The following is an 18,225-nucleotide window of genomic DNA, read 5'->3' on the forward strand; positions in this document are numbered from 1 at the left end:
TTATTTACATAAAAATATATCCAAATACCTACGTAAGCATATTTAATATTATAAGAGAATTTTATTGTTTATTATTTAAAGAAATTTTTTAGTCCATTACATAAAACTATATTTAAAAATAAGTGACAGAGCAATATTAATATATTTTCAAAATTATTTAAAAAGTTCTCTTAAAATAAAAAGAAGATATTTTTAAAAAATTAATAATAATTAATAATTAATTTATTTATAAGGCTAAAAAAAAACAAGTAAGAAGGCTCCAGTCGAGACTGCTCGACTAGGAGATACCCTGAACCCTCCAAGCTGATATTCTAATCAGTCTGGACTTCTTTTATGCACACATACATACACATGCACTTATAAGCACGTGCTCTGCTGACTGCGCAGTTAGCAGCGACTGCGCTTGGGCTGCGCTGCAATGTGGGCAATAATATGAGAATTTATTTGTTGAATAATTTCTTTTGTAGACATACGATCTTAATGAAACTTTCAGAGCGTAATCATATGGTTAAAATATGTGTACATTCCAAAGCACAAGTCTCTAGTACTTGAAAAGTACTAGTACTAGTACTTTTACAAATTGGGGGAGAAGGGGGCGTGGTATCCAAAATCTGCAAATTACAAAATCTTTGTATCCACTAACTTTATATACAACCCAAATATGAAGTCTCCAGGTCTAAAAGTGTTAAAATTATGCTGAAAAAACCAAGTCGATTTTTCGATTATTCTCGATAAAAAAGTTATCGGACGAGTTATCGAAAAAATAAAGCAAACTTGTACTGCCTATGGTATACACGAGTATGCATGCCAAATTTCAGCTCTCTAGCTCTTATATCTTCTGAGATTCTTTTGCTCATACGGACGGACGGACGGACGGACGGACGGACGGACGGACGGACGGACGGACAGACGGACAGGGCTATATCGACTCAGCTCGTCGTGCTGATCAAGAATATATATACTTTATGGGGTCTGCGATGATTCCTTCTGCCTGTTACATACTTTTCACAAAACCATTATACCCTGATTTCCCATTTTCAATGGGTTCAGGGTATAAAAAAAAAAAATTAATAAAATTATTTCCACTTTATTGTATTTTATACTTTTATAAACATTTTTTATGATATGCATTGGAGTATTTAGAGTATTTGGAGTATTTATTTTAATAGGGAAAATTGACGGAAACGTATTTCAAGCTTTTCTTTTCTGGTCAAAACTAAGTAACCAAAACTACGCACAAAATATGTGAAACATGTATAAACTTTATTCTATTATAATGTATGTGTCTGGGCAGGTTTAGTCCGGGAATACATTATTTCAAAACACAGTATTATATTACATATTTTTAGCTAAGTTTGCAAATTTCGAATATATTTAATTTAACTAAAATTACAATTGCCCCCAAGCAAGATGGATAAGAAGGAGAAGGAGGTAAAACTCTCCGCTGATGAGCGTCAGTTCTTTGTTGCAACTCGCATGAGTTTGCCGCTGTTTATGCTCTCGCGTATGTACATGAAATAAAATATATAATATTTCTTGAGGGTTAACATTTAATTTTAGGTAATCGTCTGCGTGAGGATAATTTGGAAAGTGTACAAAAACAGTTTAAGCTAGCAGGTGGACATTACAATGCGTATTGTCAGCAAGGTAAATATAATTGAATGCTTTAAATATAAATGAAATGAATTATTAATTATATTATATATATATTGACTTGCAGAAAATCGTAGAGAGGAATTTAGTGCCGCCACGTATAATCATTATAGACATGTGACGGGCTTTGAGAAGACGCCGGCCACTCCATATCCTCCCAAGCGTCCGTTGCGCTCCAATCGGGAGATGACCACATGGCGTGGCTATCAGCATGCGCCGAATCGATATGGCGTGCTGCCCGAGCCATATAAGAGTAGGATGGGCTCCAAGGGCTCCGTCTTCGCTAAAATGCACGTGAACAAAAGCCGAGTGAGCATCAAGCCGCCGCCGCCCAAGTTCTACGAGGTGCCATCGGAAATCGAGCGCTTCTTCAGACCGGAGAACAAGCAAAAGGGCATATTCCTAACAAGTAAGAGAAACTGGAGATATATATACCATTTCTTCTTCTTTGTAACTCTGCCTGCTAGATGCTCGTGAGCGCCGTCCCTCGTCACGTCTCATGGTATCCGATGCGACCATGTGCTGGCGTAATCCGAGCGACCCGGGTCCCTGTGAAACTTATTACAATCGCTTTGAGATTCAGTCGATCGTGTCGCCCAAGATCATAGAGAAGCCCGACAATCCTCACTTGTTCCTGCGTCACTCCTGTGTGCCAACGAAGCGCAGCCGAATCCTGCGACCCCACATTAGCTTCGAGCCGTGCCCCGGACGCTATGACATACGCTATCCGAACGTGTGCGCCTGTGAGCGGGGCAAAAAGACGGTGCCCCGGCTGACCATTCACATTGAGACACAGAAGCGGTACAAGTTCCGACGCTTGCCCTACGTCAAGATCAGAATGCGCAAATATTGTGAGCCCGACTGGCGCCATGTGATCGGCAATGGGCATAGGCGCCTCTTCAAGATGGGCAAACACGACTTGCCCAAGCCGCAGATGAAGAAGGTGGAAAAGAAGGGCGGCAAGAAGGCCGAGAAGCAGCTGAAGATGTTCGCTGATGCCAAGTACTTGAATATGCTGGTCAATCCAAGGCATCTGTCGATATCAAGACGCGACTTTCCTGCACCGCCCTATGTGCCACGCATCGTCTACAATTGCATTGCCAAGCGGGTGATACGCAAGCAGCTGCGTAATAATAAGAAAATCGCCTTCATGAGCGGCCAGGAGCGCTGGAAGGACGGCGTACGTGTGCTACAGATGACCCAGCGCCAGCTGGAGGAGATCAAGGCGCGCCTGCCCGAAGATCGCCGTCTCGAGGATCGTCCGATCAATCTGCGCGCCTCAAAGATGCTCAGCCGCCTGTTCATCGTGCCCGACCGCATGCGCACAACCTATGTGCCCATGCTGCGGAAGCGACTCTTCAAATTCCTGCCCATACCGGGTGCTCGGGTGCTGGTCACCGATAGCGATATACGCCCGGACTTGCCATTCGATCGCGACAATCCGACGGGCATGTACAATGTGAAAATAGACGAGACGAAATTCTTTCGTGATTCGGTGCTGCTGGAGATGGAGCAGCAACGCTTGGGCATTAAGGTACAGGTCGAGGAGAAGTCCTTGGAGCAGTCCATGAGCGGCGTCAGCATGACGGCTTCAATGGCCTCTGGCTCGCAATCGGAACAAAATACAGCCAGATTAACCAATTATATGGAAGCCAAGCCAGAAGAGTAATAAGGTGTGTGTGTGTGTGCTCTCTGTGCTCTCTACCGTATTTGAGATCGCGCATGAGCATCACGTTTACATAGTTCTATGATTTATGTGCCATGCTCCAGTAAATTTTAAAGCCAGCAAAACTGTCTGTGCTGCACACTTGCGACTCCTGGCGCTCGCTGCCATAAAGCAGCAAAACGTAACTTTTGACCATAAAATAAATAACTTTTCAGTTGTCCGTCGCCCAAGCTTGGTTTCCGTCTCACTCCCTCTCTCTCTCTCTCTGTGTGGCTAAAAACCAGCAGAAAAGCCAGCACGAAATAATTAAGTTTTCCAACGTTTTGCGGAATCTGTGCCGGGTCCGGGATTCCGTAGCCAGACTACGGCTACGGTCTACGTGTGGCCCGCTACATGTGGCCATTAAAATTACGAGCATATCTCATATCTACTTGCTTAGATTGTAAAACATAATCTGTTATCAATTATTTTAGCTGCGTGCCTTTTTGGCCAGGGCGTGGTGGGCGTGGCCGGCGTGGCCAGCATGGACCTTTCGCCCTTCGGCAGCCGTCGGGCAGTCGGGGTAAACTTGCAAAAGCGCTCACGTTGCATTTGCTAAAGCAAAAAGAAAACTTTTCACACACTATTTATGACTTAGTTAAAATTTTGGCATGTAAGCAATTTCATTTGCTGCGCCTTAGCATCTGGCTCATAAAAATGGCCATCCTAATCGATTCTCGACTCGACTCTTTACTCGTTGCGTGCATGTGAATGAATGAGTAAGTGTGAGTGTGAGCGTGAGTCAATGAACAAGTAAAGCGAGTGCAGAAGTTAATTGAGTTTTGTGAGTCAAAGGCATTGATAGGCAGCAGCAAAGTCAGCAGAAAGTAACTAAATAAAACTAAAGTTCAAGAGAATGAATCAGGAATCAGATTCGCTGTGAGTACTGAGCATAAGTTAAGAGATTGACTAAGTTTTAAATATAGGTATTTGTGCAGATGTAGGTGCTGCTTAGCAAAAGTGACTAAATTATTAAATAAGAAATTCTTTTTATTAATCTTAGCAGCTGGAGTCTAAGAAAATAAAAATGACTTCTTACAAAAATTCAATATAATGACCATTATATAAAATTAAAAAAATTTAATTGTTTGTAAATATAATTAAAAATTATTTCTTTTATTAAAAAATTCTAATTTGAAAAAATTAAAAAAATAAATAAATTGGAAAATATATATAGATTTTTTTATTTATTTATTTTTTTTTTTAAGAAATACGAAAATAAGAAAATAAATTTTATAAAAAAAAATGTAGTAATTATGAAAATTATTTTCTTTTTTAACTAGATTTATTGCTCAAAAGAAATGGAAGAGTATGTAAGGCGGAACTTTAATTTAAATAATATAAAAATAATAAAAAGCGTAGTTATTATTATTTTTTTTTTTTTTAATATATTCCGAAATTTATTTACTAAACGTTCAATGAAAATTTGTTTTCACAATCCAATAGGAATTAAGTGAATTCTCAATTTATAAATAGTTTACGAGTGCAAAAAATACTTTTCATCACCTAATATTCTGTGCTATAATTAATTCTTAGCTCAGTTCAATTTATGGTTCATAATAAATCCTCTGGTCGCTCTGTCAATCAAAATTTCAATTTGAAAAGTCAAATAGCCAATTGAAATATAATTTGTGGTAAAAACTCAAAGGATTCACTATTACAGAATGCTAAGTTTTTTTTTTAGCTCTCCTCTTTTGTGCCCTGTGAAAGTAGTTGCAGCGAAAGGTTCAAGCCATGGCAACACTGCCAGCACATGTTGCCTTTGTTGTTGTGGGAGTGTGTGTGTGTGTGTGTGGGTAAAACAAAAATGTAACGTGTAGCAAGCTGGGATACAAAGCTCCCATTCAATGCATTTTGTTTACCAGCTGCTGGCAGCTGATTAACAGTGACAGGAACGCCCCAGCATGTTCAGACTCCAACTTTTCCCAACGAAAATTATTATGGTTAATGCCGTGCGGCATTGTTGTTGTTGTTGTTGCTGCTGCTGCTGCTGTTGTAGACGTTGGCAGTGCAAATATTTTACACGCCACAAACACAATCACAAAGCCCAAGCCAAAGTGCACAAGTAAAAGTAAATTATAAGCAAAAGGCAACAATGCGACGCAATGTTGAAATGCAGCTGATTGTGCGCGAAAAGTTGCTTTCTTTTTTTTCCCCCCCATCCTCGTCTTTTCTTTTTGTGTGGCGAGGCAGAATCACGGAGAATTGTGGAGAATAGGAGCGAGGACAAGCCAGCAAGCAGGCAAGCAGCAGAACGGAAAGACAGTGCACGCTTTTCGGTTAACATGAGTTATTATTGCAAAGTGGGCGGCGAGCCAAGCCAAGCCAAGTCAAGTCAGCCAGCCAGCCAGCCAGCCAAACAGCCAGGCAGCGTCTTGCCAACTTGCCAACTGGTTCAAGATGAAGCCATTGTGGCAAGCGGACTGGCTGGCGTTGCCTTTTGTCCTCCACCGGGTGAAACCTATACGCGAGCGCGTGCGCCATCGTCCTTGCCCAGGCCCAGACGTAGCTGCAGCTAGATATGGCATTACATTTGGCACACGCTTCGAGGGGAACTTTTACTGCATCATGATGAGCTGATTAAAGATTTCCAGCTGAGATCTTTTTTTAATAAATTGTGGTACAGCAAAAAATGTGAAATATATAGAAAACCTGTTATTGTATTGCGGTTTGTATTTTTATTCGGCCTGCAGGTACAGTTGTGTGTGTTGATTTTAAACATTTATGTGCGGGAAAATAAAATGGATAAATTTGATTGAGCTGAACTATGAAATTAAAGTTATAAATATTCCAATAACAATATTCCAATAAAATACATGATTTTTGAAATTAACTCAAATCAGTTTCAATCGAATTTTGAGATTGGCTTAAACATTTTAACGTTTGAAAAAAAAAACAAAAAAAAAAAATTATTATATATATAACGAGAATTTTATATGTAAGATAATAATTTGTATATTATCGTTTCTTTTTAATATATATATATATATTTTTTTTTTAATTTAAATTTTTATTTTTAAAATAAGTCATTTGCATATGTGGGTATTCAAGTCTAGGGTATTCAAAAATGATATTGCATTGTTTGCACTGGCTGTGTGGCAAAGCTTTGTGCGTCGACAAAACAAATGAGCCGTGGCGCTGGCACAGCGTGCCGCGTTGACTGCAGTCTATGAAAGTTGGCTTTGCCACAGACTGTAGCCATTGTTTGCCGTTTCTCTTGCCGAGATTTCATTCTATTTGGGTCATGGGGTCGTGGCGTGTGCAAATTGCAAGCAGCAGCAGCAGCGGCAGTAGCTTTTTCTGCTTTTACTATGTGCGTGAGTCGTCGTGAGTCGCCGTCCCGACATGTCGACTCAACATTTTCAAATAATTTCTGATTAAGCTCGGGCACCAACTGACGCCCCCGCCGGATTCGCTACGCCCCCCTCCCCACTCTGCTTTGCTCCATTCCGTTGGCTGTTTGTCCGCGCCGCCATGCTGTGTGACAAACGCAGCGGGCGCAAAGGCAGCTCCGGCAACACGCTGACATATTGCGGCGCATAATTTACCGTTGCTTATGCTTTTTTCGCCGAGTGCAACTAATTTTTGTTTGTTGCAAAGCAAAAGCCACAAAGATTTATGCTCGAGAAATTATGCTTTAAAACTTGAGCGTATGTCTCTCTCCTGTAGTTGTTGCACTTGCAGCTGCCGCTTGCTTGTTGTTGCTGCAGCTGCACTCGCTTAAGTAATTTAATATACTTTAATGCCAGCTTGCACTCCCAGCTCTTTGTCTTCCACAGGCACACGCATACGCACACGAAAACACACACACACATGCATACATAATGCATATTAGTGTATGCGCATATAAAAGACGTGTATTATGTGAGCGGGGGTCTTGCAGCAGCAGCAGCAGCAACAGCAGAGGCAGCGGCAACAACGAGCAGCGAAATGTTCATAAAAATGTAAATGTTCTAAATGGCATGAGAAAAAGGGACAGTAAGTGAGAAATCATAATAAAAGCGTGTGTAAGGCAACGAGAAAAGAGCGTTGAACCAGAATGTAACACCCAAAGCTTCCAAATTGCGTTTGTTTATATATATATGTGTGTGCACGAATGTAGAATATTGTGGATGTGTGTGTGTGTGTGTGTTAACTCGTAAGTTTTTGCGCTGACATTTTAAGTGCATCTTTGTGAATTATTTAAACAAAGAATAATTACACAAGGCATTATAAATTGTATGTGATAGAGTGCATAAATACGTTTACTTCAAATAACATTCACGACTCAGATCTTTCGCTCTCTCTCACCCGGAGTCTTTCTCTCTCTCTCTCTCTCTCCTTTGCCTAGCGGTACCACGTTTCATTAATATTTAAAGCATTTACCGAGTGCTGGAAAACTGATTTATCAACGCGAATACATATTGTGTACCTTAACTATATTTTAAAAATCTTTTTTGGATTTTTGACTGAAATATTTTTAAATAAAAGAATTTTGTAACAAATGTTTTCTTGAATTAAAATTTTTTTTTCTAAATAAAAAAAAAAACAGAAAACAATTTTATATATTTCATTTATGAAAGAGATTTAATATTATATTTTATTTTATATGCAAAAAATCATGGCATTGTATGATTATTTATTAGCAAGTCTTTTACGTATATAGAGCTGTAAACTAGAGAGCTGTGGAGTACTGAGCTGTTAAATACATACAGCGCTGTAGAGTACAGAGCTGTAGACTGCAGAGTTGTCTGTAGAGAACTGAGCTGTTGATTACAGAGCTGTAGACTACAGCGCTGTAGAGTACAGACACTAACCACTGTTAAAAGACACAATCGTGCAGAGCTGTAGACTATAGAGCTGTAGACTGCAGAGCTGTCTCTAGAGAACAGAGCTGTTGAATATAGAGCTGTAGAGTACAGACACTAACCAGAGAACACAGAGCTGTAGCCTGCAGAGTTGTAGAGAACAGAGCTGTTGAATACAAAGTTGTAGAGTACAGAGCTGTAGACTGCAGAGTTGACTGTAGAGAACAGAGCTGTTAAATACAGACAGAGCTGTAGAATATAAAGCTGTCGACGCACACGCAGCTTCAGCTCAGTCGAAGTCCTACTCTCATTCGTTCTTTAAGCATACATAAAAGGACAGAAAAAGATAAGGCTTTAAGTCACATTCGGTCGTAGATAAGCAATCTCAACAATTTTTTGTTTAAAGAAAAGAATAGGTAGATAAACCATTTAAATAAGAAATGTACAAATGAATAACTCTGAATTATTCAGCTTTCAGGTATTTTTGCATTTTATTTAATTAAATTGTAAAAATTCCGGGCTCATTCATTAATTTTGACTTTAGGTTGTTTTTGTTTACATCCTTTAAGGCATAATCAACAAGTTAAATTTTTTTCCTACATACAGACTAGCTACCTAGCTCTTATATTATATATAAATTCCACTCAGCGAAGCAAAAACAAAGACATAAACCAAACATGAGGCAATGCAAATGGCTCTAGCTCTGCTCAGTTTAGCTCAGCTTAGCCCAACCCAAGCTCCATGTTTGTCTCGACTTGTTTTGGTTCTGGTGGTGCTGTTGGTGCTGGTGGTGCTGTTGGCCAGCACAGAGCTACTTGACGGCTTTCGCGCACTTTCCGCTTTGTTATTATGCGTATTATGCAAACCACGCCCACCATTCTTACACTCCTACTGCTCGGAATGCCACTTACATTTTACTTTACGCGCTTTTGCCGCGTATTTTTATAGCCATTTGGTTGGCAAGAGCGCTGAAAAAAAAGAGGAAAAAAATGTAGACAGCACTCAGTTGGTGAAAAAAAGGGCAAATAGAAATAAAAACATAGAAAATTCTAAAGCGGATCTAGACGACTTAAAAGTACGCTACAGATTTGGATATCAGCGAGATTTTCGCTAATGTTGATGTGTCCAGCATTATGGTTATGGACACAAGTATAATACCATCTACATACGCAGAGCTCATTTTGATTTGTAAATACCCTACAAAAGTAAGTAAAAATTACATAGTATATTTATTGATTTTATTTGATTTATAATTATAGAATGTAATACATTTGATAGATATGGTCTAAATAAAAAAAAAAAAAAAACAAATAAATAAATTTTTGTACACTGAAAAACTAATTTTATCATATATACATATATATTTATTTTATTGATAGTAAATTACGAATGGAATTTAAAAATGCTATCATGTTTTCTTAATGAAACAAACATATTTTCAGTGTTAATTTTTTATTTTTTTTTTTTTATTTAATAAATGTGAAATTCTGAATAGGTTCAAAATATAATAATGTAATGTATTTTTTCATATAAATTATAAAATAAAAAAAATAAAATTTTAATGTACATAGAAAAAATATTTATTTTGTTAGTATAAAATCAAACTTATTTTTATTTTTTATTTTCAATATTAAAAAAAAATAATAATTAAATTTCATTTAATTATTTTATTTTTATATTGAATGCTCTTACAATTTTGATTTTTTTTTAAGTTTATATATTTAAAAAAATATAATATATAAAAGAAAAATGCAATGTAAATAAAATGAAATATTAATTATTTATTCATTTTATTTTTATACTTAATAAATTATAAAAGAGTAGGGCATAACAGTCACTTCCATCTTCCCTCTTTAAGAAATTTGCATATACCCAGCTGCTCCTTTGCTTATAGGGTATTTACATATAAGGTAAATGGCAGAGCGGCAAAGGAATGCGAATATACATATGTGTGCTGGTGCTGGTAGTATATGCATGTTGAAAAGCACTAAAAAGTATTATCTAAATGATAATTTGTTGCTGCTTGTCTGTTTGTTGAGTAATGTAATTTTATGTACAGCAATGGGAGCTGTCATGCATAAACCATTGGAGACAAAGGCTAGAGCTGCCACAGACACAGACACTTTCTCTCGCCCATCCATTCATGCTCTCTCTCTCTCTCTCTCTCTCTCTCTCTCTCTCTCTCTCCATCTGTCCTGTCTTTTGCTATCCAGCTCATGTGTGATATAGGAGTCGAATAACTTACTCCTACTTCTGCATGCATTATGTGCGTAAAGCATATTTCCGTTTCCTGTTGCTGTTGCTCTTGCTGCTGCTGCTGCTGCTGGCCGAGAGTCACAAAGACTGAAATTTCGCTGGTTGCCGCACAATGAGACAAAGGCAACTTTTGTTGTCGGGCATTTGACTAAGAAGAAATTTGTGCTTTTTGGATAGTTTTTCAACTATTTAGATGAAGTTGCGCAAAGACAATTCAATTCACGTTCAAGAACTTTACGAAAATTGCGAAACATTCAAAGATTAGCTCCGGCCCGTTTACCTGTGCAGATCCTCAAATCAATTGCACAACTTTGGACAAATGCAATGCAATTAAATGCGACAAAGTTCAAAATTGAATTGGTACTGAAATCGACGGACTTGTCCGTAGCTCCATTGGCCAAATATAAAACGCACGACAAGCGCTGGACAGGAGTCAAACGAGTGAGAGATAGAGAGAGACAGACAGAGGGGGAGAGAGTGAGAGGGGCCGGCATAAGAGATGGGCATGACAGGACAGGCTCGGATACTGCTGAAACAGGACTGAAATTCAATTCGGTTGCGCTCGATTGCGTTGCATTTCAATATAAATATTTATTTTATTTATATAGTAACAGACACACACACACACAAATGGACCGGGCGACAAGTTGCAGCTGACAGTAAAAGATGTTGTGGAACCCATTTGTTTTAGTCAATGGCAGTGCAGCACAAAGTCACTCCACAGTTCACTTGAGTTCAGTTTCGACCAGCTCGATTCAGTTCGGTATGCTGCATTAGAATTCAATTTTCAAACTGATTTCGTATCTCTCTCTCTATCTGTCCATGTGTGTGTGTGCAGTCGACACGACTTTGCTTGAATGCCATGCCATAACTTTGGCTTAACTCTGGCCCCAGCCCTGAGCTGCTAAACTTGTCAGTGAGTCGAGAGCATCAGTTGCGCAAAGCAAATTGCGTGTGGCGTTCTTTTTTGGTATGTATGTAAGTGGGAGCCCTGAATGTAGCAGTTGTTGCTCCCCTTGAGCCAATCAACACTGAAATAACTGAAAATCGTTGGCTAAATGCAATCAATAGACTGTGCACTTAGCCAGCTAATAGCCACAAACTAGCGAGCAACTGCAATAATTGTAGTTTGAAGACACCTTCTTCTTGGCCTCAAAATTAATTAGTAAGTTTTTTTTCGATCAAATATCCTTGGAATGCTAAGAACCTTTTCTTATAGTAATTTATTTGAATTCATATATATTTATATATATTTTTATTTATATATTTTATAAATTTATATATTTTTTAAATTTATTATAAATTTATTATATTGAAATATATTCAAAAAAAAAAAAAAAATCATATAAATTAATTGTTTACATGATGGTAACTGAAATATTTTATAACCATAAATTTAGTCTTAGAATCTATAATATAGTTTTCTTTTTTAAATCAATAATTAATTAATAAATATGTTACAAATTAATTTTAAAAATACAAATCTTAGGGATTATTGTTTTCTTTTTTAACTATTTTAATAAATTCTATAAAAACCGTTATAAAAGTTTATACACTTATTTATTATAAATATAAATATACATCTATAAGTATTATAAGCATTTAATTGGTTTGAGAAAACGGTATATTTTTAATTTAGTAGTTTATTAATAAATAATTTTAAGAATTTAATTATTAAATAATTAAAATGTTATAATATAATATTATTAATTAATTAAAAAACTATTTGACAATAATTTATTAATCAGCATATTTTTTTTTCTATTGAATTCTTTGCAAAATTTTAATTTTATTTATTGGAATAAAAGCATATCAAAGTTTGTTTCGCCAAAAAAATCCCTTTCACATTTGGTAAGGACATAAAACTGAGGGTGAGAGTTAATACAATTTTGCATTTGGTTGCTAATTATTTGCATATTTCTTTGCGTGCTGCATGCGACGTGAGATGCTGTTGTTGTTCAGCCAGAGGAGCAGCAGCAGATGAAGCAGGGAGAGTTGTTTGAGCAGCAGCAGGAGCAGCAGTACGAGCAGCAGCAGCAGCAGGAGCAGCAGCACCAGGTGCGGCTGTAGGACCTGGAGCTGTCGCTAATTTGAAAGCTTTTTGCGGAAGACAAATGCAAATGTCAGAGATGTGCGCAGCCCGATGGCAACTTTTTCATTTTGCGTTCGGCTTGGCTTCCAGTTGTCATTTTGCGTTGTGCAAATGTCAAACTTATCGACGCTAAGCCACGTGCCCGGACGAGCAGACAGCACGGAGCGTACTCACACTAACATACATAAGCACGCACACACACACGCACACACGTACACCCACACACCCGCAGACTTGCTGCAGTAGGTGTGCATTGTGTGGCCAGAATGACGTCGCCGCACAGCCTCCTTCCCGCACTTTGTTGCCGCGTGGAGCGCTGCGTTGTGTGGCATGCCGATGTTGCACGTTCAAATTAACTTTAATGAACTCAGTTTAGTTGCAAATGAGTTACAAAACTCGAAAACACATCGAGACGTGTTTAGTGCGCAACGAGCAGCAGCAGCAGCAGCAGCAGGAGGAGGAGCAGGAGCACTATGTCTTGTGCGTGTTACAAGGCAGTCCTGTTCGGCTTTGCGTATTTGCACTGCCTTCTCCGTCTGCCTTAATCAGTTGTTTTTTAATCCATTTGTAAGCTGCTCAGTGCACAATGAAAATCCAAGTAGATTCTATGGGAAAGACATAAAAAGTATTTTAGTGAAAGAGTCACTCTTTGTGTTGTATTAAAATAATATACTGTAATAATATACTGTAAGTATATATATATTTTTTTTAGAATCCTAAAAATCCTAAAAAATATATATGTATATATACTTAGAGGGATAAAAGTAGTTAATTTAAAATAATATAATGGGGTGCTTGTATAGTTTTTATAGATTATTTATATGCAGAGCTTATTGGACTGAGTTCAAGCATGAGCGTATGGATAGAAAAGAAATGATGGACACTAGACACTAGTGCCTTCACTCCTCCGAAAATGTTCAAGAATGAACGTTGGACTAACAGCCATTCCCAAAACGATCGAGTATAGGGACACACACACTCATCATCTAATGGGACATTATATGCCGTGGTACATCATATAAGTAATTTTAAGAAAAATAAGTTATTGGCGTCACTTCATTCACTCTCTGCCTATCAGCTCTCTATGGGCTGCCGCAGCTCGAATTCGTATTTATACTTGTTTATGACGTGAGTAGAATATTTGTAGTTTTTCTTAATGCTCTTAGTCTTAGCTAGAAGCAAGAGACTTTTATTGCTGTACTCTTGTACTCTACTAAAGCATATAGCAAATAATATACATAGCTCTTATTACTTATTATATGTATACAACGTAGTAGCAGTAGTTAGACTCAAAATTTGAAGTAAAAAATTGGGGGTATTACAACTTTGTATAGACTCGAATTATATTTATCTAATGAAATGAATATATAAATATATAAATATTTATCTAATGAAATGAGCCAAAAAGCTATATTTATTTATTTACAATAGTTAGTGATAATTCAAATTAATGCTAACTTATACCTAAAGCATTGCAAGCTAGGGTTTTTTTTATTTATTTATCAATTTTTTTATGTTTAGTTATATATAAAAGTATTTTAAAATTGCATAGCTACAAAGGCATGAACAAAGCAAAGTTAATTAAATATATTATTAAATTGGCAATAACACTAGCTTGGTATTATGTATTAACTTACGGTTAAATATAACGAGTTTTATCCAATTGTATTTTATTGACTTGTATTATTCTGATCGACTGACTGGTTTGTTTAATTAATTAATTAACATGACAAATTATTGCCTAACATTTCACGCCCAACTCAATTTTATTTTTCTAATCAATTTCGTCTACAATTCATTTTATGTGCTCAACGATTAACAATTTTTCGAAATTGAAATTTTGCTGCCTTGGGGTATATACAAATTTAAATTTAAATCAAATGCTGCGAAAGTTTTATTTTTTTGCGAATCGTGTCAAAAGTCAAATTTTGTGTTTGTGACAGTTGGAAGATTGCAAAAATGTTCATGTTAGCAAAAGGTTTACGCCAAAAAAAAAGAAAAAAAAAAAAAGAAGAACTTTGCAGCTGAAGCTCACACGGCATAAACAACAACAACAACAAAGAGGAGAAAAAAGTGCCAAATATCTGTTTAGCCTGTCTATATGCCACGCCTCCTGCGCCAATGTTATGTAAAAATGTGCTAATACTTGGCAAAGACTTTCACTAAGCCAAGGCTGTTTGTTAAGTGTTGTTGTTGCTGCTGCTTGTTGTTGTTGTTGTAGGCCTTGGCAATTTGGCGTTTTTTGTTATGCTGACAGTTATGCTTATTTATAGGCGTGTTATTTTCCAGACACTCGAAGGGCTGCCAACGCCTATGGCATTTTGAAGCCAACGCCAATTTATTGGCTTGTTGTGTGCCGATTAGCTGAATATTTAGATTATGGACGAATCGAAAGCCATTTCAATGGGCTGCGCGAGAAAAGGCTTAGGCGCGTCTGTTTCGATAATTGAGTCTGTCAATTGCATTTAGCCAGCGATTGGAGCTGGTTCATTGAACTGCCGCTGCGTCACGGGCGATTGGCCAAAATAAAGAATCGGTGCGAAAGCCAAACAAATTGAAATAACACCAGAGCTAACTGTGCGCATATTGGCCAAAAAGCGTGCAAACTGCCAACAAAAAAAAAAAAAAAAAAAAAAAAAAGAAAGAAGGGGAGAAAAAGCGCGTGAAAACCGCAGCGACAGCAGTGACTGCATTGTTGGCTGAAAAACTGACTAAACTGACTAAATGACTAAATGACTGAATGACTGAATGGCTGAATGACTGCCTGTCTGACATGCATAAATGGCCGGCCGACTTTTCGCTGTAGCCTCACACTGTCTCTGTTGCGGTTTTTGTGGCACGTCCATTGATTCATGCCAATAATAAACGAACCGCCGAGCTAGCCGCTACAATTATGCTCTGCACCGCCGGAAAGTATGCTATGAAATGTAATAAGAAACCGCATATAAATTTAATAGATTCACATCGTATTTAATGTGAGTATAAGGGCAGACTGCCTTGGTTGTGCTACTGTTTGATAGAATTTCCGTTGCAGAAATATTTGTGAACAGGAAGAAAATAAGCTGATTTGAGACTGTCTGTATGTCTATTTCTCTGAAGAAGACTTGAAATCTTTGAATGCTATTTGATTTGGCTGCTTTCCTATGGTAAGGTCCAACATGTTTCATTTTCAACTTGCGGCTGCGTTGTTCACGGAATCGCCATTTAGAGTACATTTGCTACCTTTGGGTTTCCATTTCAATATGCTATTTGTCTTCATTTGCTGTGCTGCAGTAAGTGAGCTAGGTTGGTGAGTTCAGGGGGGAACGAGGAGAGAAAAAAGACATAATCCCTACTACATGCTCAACTCCAAATGTCATTTCTATAATTATTTATTGCTATGTAATACAAATTTTTAACCGCGACTATAAATCTAAAATTTATGTGGGTTGGGCATTATTGATTTTCGATGTCTTATTGGTCTCAGGTTGAATTTCCAGTTAACTTTCGATATTATTTTGGTTCGCTCTCGAGATTTGCCTATTTGGCTATTATGATTTAACGTTTATATAATAATTTATTGTAAATATTTGTAAATATTAAAAATAGTAACCGGCGCGCTCAAATGTTTACTGGAGTACCCAATATTTAATAAACATAAAAAAAAAAAATCAAATAATAAAATTGTATTTTGATATATGTAGTTGTATATTTTATACTTATATACTCAGAGTGTAAATACAAAATACAAAAATACAATACCACAGAGTATGTAGAGAATTCTGTCACATACCTTGATTGATTTCAGCTTAGAATGTAAATATGATATCTCTGCAAGCTTTCTCTTTGACACATTCCTGCTTATATATCTACATATTCTTAGCTCTAATTGAAACTTAAATCTCAAAAGCAATCGCAATTCCTTGTTTGTCTTGGCCATTAGCTTAGCCCACTGTAAGCTTATATTTCCAGCAATAAATATCGTTCACATTAATTGTTTCATGTATTTAAATTATTTTATAAAGTAATCAATATTGACCTGGAGCCAAACAGACTTTGGCTAAATACTTGAGAAGGTCTGTTGAAACACGTGCTCTATATATCCCACACATAACAATAATAATAATATTATCACATTCTCCCAAAATGCCTCTTACATAATTAACATAAACAAATTCACACCTTGCAGTGCAAAATGCATTCGGTTATTCGTCAAAGCAAATATTTAAATATTTTCGTAAGGTACACAGAGATATTATTTCAGCCAACCTTCACCTGTGCCTCGTGGCAGGTTATTCGGCCAACGGCAGACCGCAGCGCCGAGTGAAATGAGTAAGTGCAAATAGTTATTGATAAGACGGCGCTGAACTTGAAATATTGGGGAATTGTTTTGTATTTGGGGCAAAGTTTGTTGACACGCAGATAAGGTGATTGATAAACGGAAACTTGCGTCGCTCTATAAAAAGAAATGAACATGATTTGCCGGTAGACACAATTTCAATACGTTCCACAGCAGCAAGATGCGTCTAGTCACAGTGATTTGGGCCACTTTAATCGTTGCTACCAGCAGCAGTGCCACGCCCCAATATGATGGACGCATTGTGGGCGGGCAGGTGACGGATATACGCGACTTTCCCTATCAGGCATCCATACAGCTGAATGGCCAGCATATTTGCGGCGGTGCCATTATCGGGGATTACTTCATACTGACCGCTGCGCATTGCTTTGAGGAGCCGTGGACCGAGCTCGATTACAGTGTGCGCCTAGGCGCCACAGAGCACAATACCGGCGGCGAGCTGCTCAGTCTGCGGCAGATTATACGCCACGGAGCCTACAATAGCCAGACGCACGATAATGACCTGGCCCTCCTGCTGCTCAATGCGCAGCTCAACTATACGGAGACCCTGCAAGCCGTAAGCTTGGCTGGCGCCGGGGATACGCTTACGCCCGACACGCGGCTCCATGTCAGCGGTTGGGGCTATCAGAGCGAGGGCGGCGAGGAGGGCGTGTCGCCGGTGCTGCGGTATGCGGATGTCGCGCATGTGGAGCCGGGCGTCTGTCGGCGCGCCTATGGCAAAGTGCTGCCCATCACCCAGCACATGCTCTGCGCGGCTCGAGAGGGCCACGATAGTTGTCAAGGCGATTCGGGTGGCCCACTTGTTGGCTACGCGCCGGGCAGTGCTCGGGGCAAGCTGTATGGCATTGTCTCGTGGGGCCTCGGCTGCGCCCAGAAGGAATATCCGGGCGTCTATGTGAATGTGGCAGCCTTTAGGAATTGGATTGATGCTCAGGTGGGTGCGTGGGGCTGGAATACCCTGATCAAAGGCTGGAGTGGGCTGCAGAGAGTTAATGAGGTGTAGAAAACTGCATAAATATTCAATAAAATTGTTGAAAAAATGGAACAAAAGAGGAAAATAGTTAAATAGTTAATATTGTAGTTAAAAATTAGCCTAATTGTATTGTTGTTTTTGTTTGAAAAAATATAATAATTTTATAATGAAAATAATAATAAGAAAAAAAAAAAAAATTAAACAATTTGTTGTAATTTTAATTTAATTTAATTCTATAATGAAAATAATAATAATTAAAAAAATTAGACAACTTGTCGTAATTTTATAAAAAAAATAAAAAAATAATTAAACAATCTGTTGTAATAATTTTTAGATTTATTTTTATTGAACTACTAATTATTATATGTAGTATGTAGAGAGCTGCCGATTCCTCAGAAGATATTAAAAAATATATATATATAT

The 18,225-nt window shown here is 37.7% G+C and overlaps 2 protein-coding genes across 2 annotated transcripts; both read left to right on the forward strand.

Moving 5' to 3' along the window:
• Positions 1-1,176: 1,176 nt before the first annotated feature.
• On the forward strand, positions 1,177-3,547 carry LOC108616987 (uncharacterized). The gene is made up of 4 exons (XM_018012587.2): positions 1,177-1,504; positions 1,561-1,647; positions 1,721-2,062; positions 2,121-3,547. The coding sequence occupies exons 1-4, from the start codon at positions 1,411-1,413 to the stop codon at positions 3,320-3,322; spliced, it is 1,725 nt and encodes a 574-aa protein (XP_017868076.1). The 5' UTR covers positions 1,177-1,410; the 3' UTR covers positions 3,323-3,547.
• Positions 3,548-16,949: 13,402 nt separating this feature from the next.
• Positions 16,950-17,974, forward strand: LOC108616990 (trypsin alpha-4). The gene has a single exon (XM_018012593.2). The coding sequence runs from the start codon at positions 16,993-16,995 to the stop codon at positions 17,830-17,832; it is 840 nt and encodes a 279-aa protein (XP_017868082.1). The 5' UTR covers positions 16,950-16,992; the 3' UTR covers positions 17,833-17,974.
• The last annotated feature ends 251 nt before the right edge of the window (positions 17,975-18,225 follow it).

This window comes from Drosophila arizonae, chromosome 5 (assembly GCF_054131065.1).
Source record: "Drosophila arizonae isolate 15081-1271.41 chromosome 5, UAZ_ARI_1.0, whole genome shotgun sequence".
In the NCBI taxonomy this organism is placed as follows: Eukaryota; Metazoa; Arthropoda; class Insecta; order Diptera; family Drosophilidae; genus Drosophila; species Drosophila arizonae.

What these genes read in the sequence shown, in the direction of transcription:
- LOC108616987 (XM_018012587.2), top strand. Translation starts at nt 1,411, where the DNA reads ATGGATAAGAAGGAGAAGGAGGTAAAACTCTCCGCTGATGAGCGTCAG. An exon ending in CAATGCGTATTGTCAGCAAG is followed by an intron (nt 1,648 to 1,720) that starts GTAAATATAATT and finishes ATTGACTTGCAG; the next exon opens with AAAATCGTAGAGAGGAATTT. An exon ending in AAAGGGCATATTCCTAACAA is followed by an intron (nt 2,063 to 2,120) that starts GTAAGAGAAACT and finishes TCTGCCTGCTAG; the next exon opens with ATGCTCGTGAGCGCCGTCCC.
- LOC108616990 (XM_018012593.2), top strand. Translation starts at nt 16,993, where the DNA reads ATGCGTCTAGTCACAGTGATTTGGGCCACTTTAATCGTTGCTACCAGC.